Source organism: Alligator sinensis, unplaced genomic scaffold (assembly GCF_000455745.1).
Source record: "Alligator sinensis unplaced genomic scaffold, ASM45574v1 scaffold1246_1, whole genome shotgun sequence".
Taxonomy (NCBI): Eukaryota; Metazoa; Chordata; order Crocodylia; family Alligatoridae; genus Alligator; species Alligator sinensis.
The window spans coordinates 11,947-14,765 of NW_005843685.1; the positions used below are offsets into that span (position 1 = coordinate 11,947).

At 42.0% G+C, this 2,819-nt stretch overlaps 1 protein-coding gene across 1 annotated transcript in view; it reads right to left on the reverse strand.

Annotated features, from left to right (window-relative positions):
- Positions 1–2,615: 2,615 nt before the first annotated feature.
- LOC102371016 (protocadherin alpha-2-like) overlaps positions 2,616–2,819 on the reverse strand; it is a gene marked incomplete at its 3' end in the record, with an annotated part of 20,308 nt that continues 20,104 nt past the window's right edge. Inside the window, 1 exon segment of the mRNA XM_025195664.1 lies at positions 2,616–2,810. Within this exon segment, the coding sequence (XP_025051449.1) occupies positions 2,616–2,810 (195 nt within the window).

A 2,819-nucleotide genomic window follows, 5' to 3' on the forward strand; every position in this document is an offset into this window, starting at 1 on the left:
ATAAGTCCAACCTTTTCCTGGAAACTAACCACCAGTTGCTCATTTACCCTCTGGCTACATCCTCAACTATCAGCTCAAAACAAAAGCAATTGGCTAACTTTAGTTCCTTCAAAGGTATTTCTCTGCTGCACCTGGCTGTCATACAAACCAGTTTTTTTCAATAAAGTGTCATCCTGTGTCACCTTTCTAAGTGTTTAGGGAAGTAGAACATTATTCTGAAGCTTACACTATCCAATGGAAGATAACTTTAGAACTATTTCACTTTGGTAATTATTACTCCTTCCTCACAGATGCAAGCATAACTTATCATGCTCTACAACTCAAACTGTTATTCACTAGCCATGGTACGTATGTATTCCCTAGCAACTGCAACTACAAGCAGCTGACAAAGCATCTCAGCCATAGCATACCTAAAACATAAGAATAACCACTGAAAGCAGGATTTCAATTAACAATATTTCGGTTCAAATTTCCATGAGAAAATTCAGTTAAATAAAGGGCTTCAATAACCCAGGGGAAGAAATACATTTTCATGAAAAGAGTTCCACAGGAACAAATACTGAAATGAGTAAGGCTGCTCAGGGAGGAAATAAGGGAAAGGAGACAGGATGAAGGCACGTGCATAATTCACACAGAAGGCAGAGAAGTCTTCAGAATTGCCATTTCCTCTCATATGGGAGAGAAGCGACATTCATTAAAATCGAGGAAGAAAAATTGAGGCTTAAACCACACACAAGCTACCTCTGCAACTCACTACTACCGGATGTGAAGGAGGAATAGACTTTCTGAGAAACAGAAAAAAAGGATGAGACGTATATCTGATTATTTCCCTTAGAACCACTACACTAGATAAAATAAAATACAAGTAAGTAGTACAGAACCTAGTAGTTCAGAATCAGAATATGTGGCGGCTAATTATAAGGCGTCAACACTGAATTTTTCGTGGTAAAAACTGAATTCAAGTAATCTATTACATCAATGCAAGTAACTTTCTTCGAAGTATATATTATGGGTCCTCATCAGAGAAAATGAACCCACAAGAATAATTACTCTGCTCTGCTCTGCTCTGCTCTGCTCTGCTCTGCTCTCGGATGTTAAGGAGGAATAGACTTTCTGGGAATCAAAAAAAAGGACGAAACCGTGCATCTGATGGTTTGTATTAGAACCATTGCACAGGAGAAAATAATATGCAAGTAACTAGTACAAAACCTACTAGTTTGGAACAAGTGACATCTAATAATAAGGAGTTAAGCGTGAATTTTTCATTGTAAAAAAAGGAAGTTCCGATAATCCATTTCATAAATCCAAGTAACTTTCTTCGATGTGTATCTTATGGGTCCTCATCAGAGACAATTAACCCGCAAGAATAATTATTACTCTGCTCGAAGTACAAAGAGTGATCGCCTCGTTCTAAGGAACACCACGTGGCCGCTCACTCCGGCAAAAATCAATCAATCAACCAATGAATTAACAAAACACAAGAATGGGGCCTCTGATCAAGGCTGAAAATTGGAACGTTTTCCTTCCAAGAAACATTTAAGGACAACGGGGGTCAAAAGATCTTCTAAGGAAAAACCACATGGTAAAATTTACTCTGTAGGGTTTTGCGTTGGAGAATTAATCCATAACCACTGAAAGCAGGATTTCAATCAACAGTATTTCGGTTCAAATTTTCAATGCGAAAATTCAGTTTAAAATAGGGCCTCAAAAACCCAAGCAAAAAATACATCATCATAGAAAGATTTCTACAGGAAGAAATACTAAAATGAGTAAGGCTGCTCAGGGAGGAAATAAGGCAAAGAAGGCAGGATGAGGGCACATGCATAATTCACACAAAGGACAGAGAAGTCTTCTGAAATATGGGAGGGAGGCGATATTAGATAAAATTGAGGAAGAAATTTAAGGTTTAGACCACACACAAGCTACCTCTGCAACTCACTGCTACCGGATGCTAACGAGGGATAGACTTTCTGGGAAACTGAAAAAAACGTCGAGACGTGTATCTGATAACTTGCATTAGAACCATTGCACAGGAAAATATAAAATACAGGTAACTGGTACACAACCTACCGGCTGGGAACAAGTGAGGTCTAATAATAAGGAATTAAGATTGACACTTTCTTTGTAAAAAAAAATAAGCTCCAATAACCCATTACATAAATACAAGCAACTTTCTTCAAAGTGTGTATTATGGGTCCTCATCAGAGAAAATGAACCCGCAAGAATAATTACTCTGCTCGAGGTACAAAGAGTGATCGCCTTTCTAAGAAACATCACGTGGCCACTCACTCCGGCAACAAACAATCAATCAATCAACAAAACACAAGAATGGGGCCTCTGATCAAGGCTGAAAATTGGAAAGGCTTCCTCCAAGAAACATTTAAGGACAACGGGGGTCAAAAGATCTTCTAAGGAAAGACCACATGGTAAAATTTACTCTGCAGGGTTTTGCGTTGGAGCATTAATCTGCAAACATACAACGGAAATCACATGCAAATGATCAATGCAACCACTGAGCAAAACGCGGGAGAAGCCGCTCCACGTGAGGCGCGCTCCGGGAGAGGGGAAGCAATCTGGGAGCCGTGCAAGGAAAGAGGCGAATAAAGACATCTCACCATTGCGCTGCCATCCGGGCCGGCGCCGCCGCCTCCCGTCTTCTTGTCCGCACTGCCGGCGGCGGCGGCGGGCGGGCAGCCGGGGCTGAACACCATGAGGTCGGCCTTGCCCGCCGCCTCGCCGACTCCCAGCTGGCGGCTGTGGCGCTGCGAGTACGACCAGCTGCCCACCTCGCTGGCGCACACCAGCGCCGCCTGGCCCGG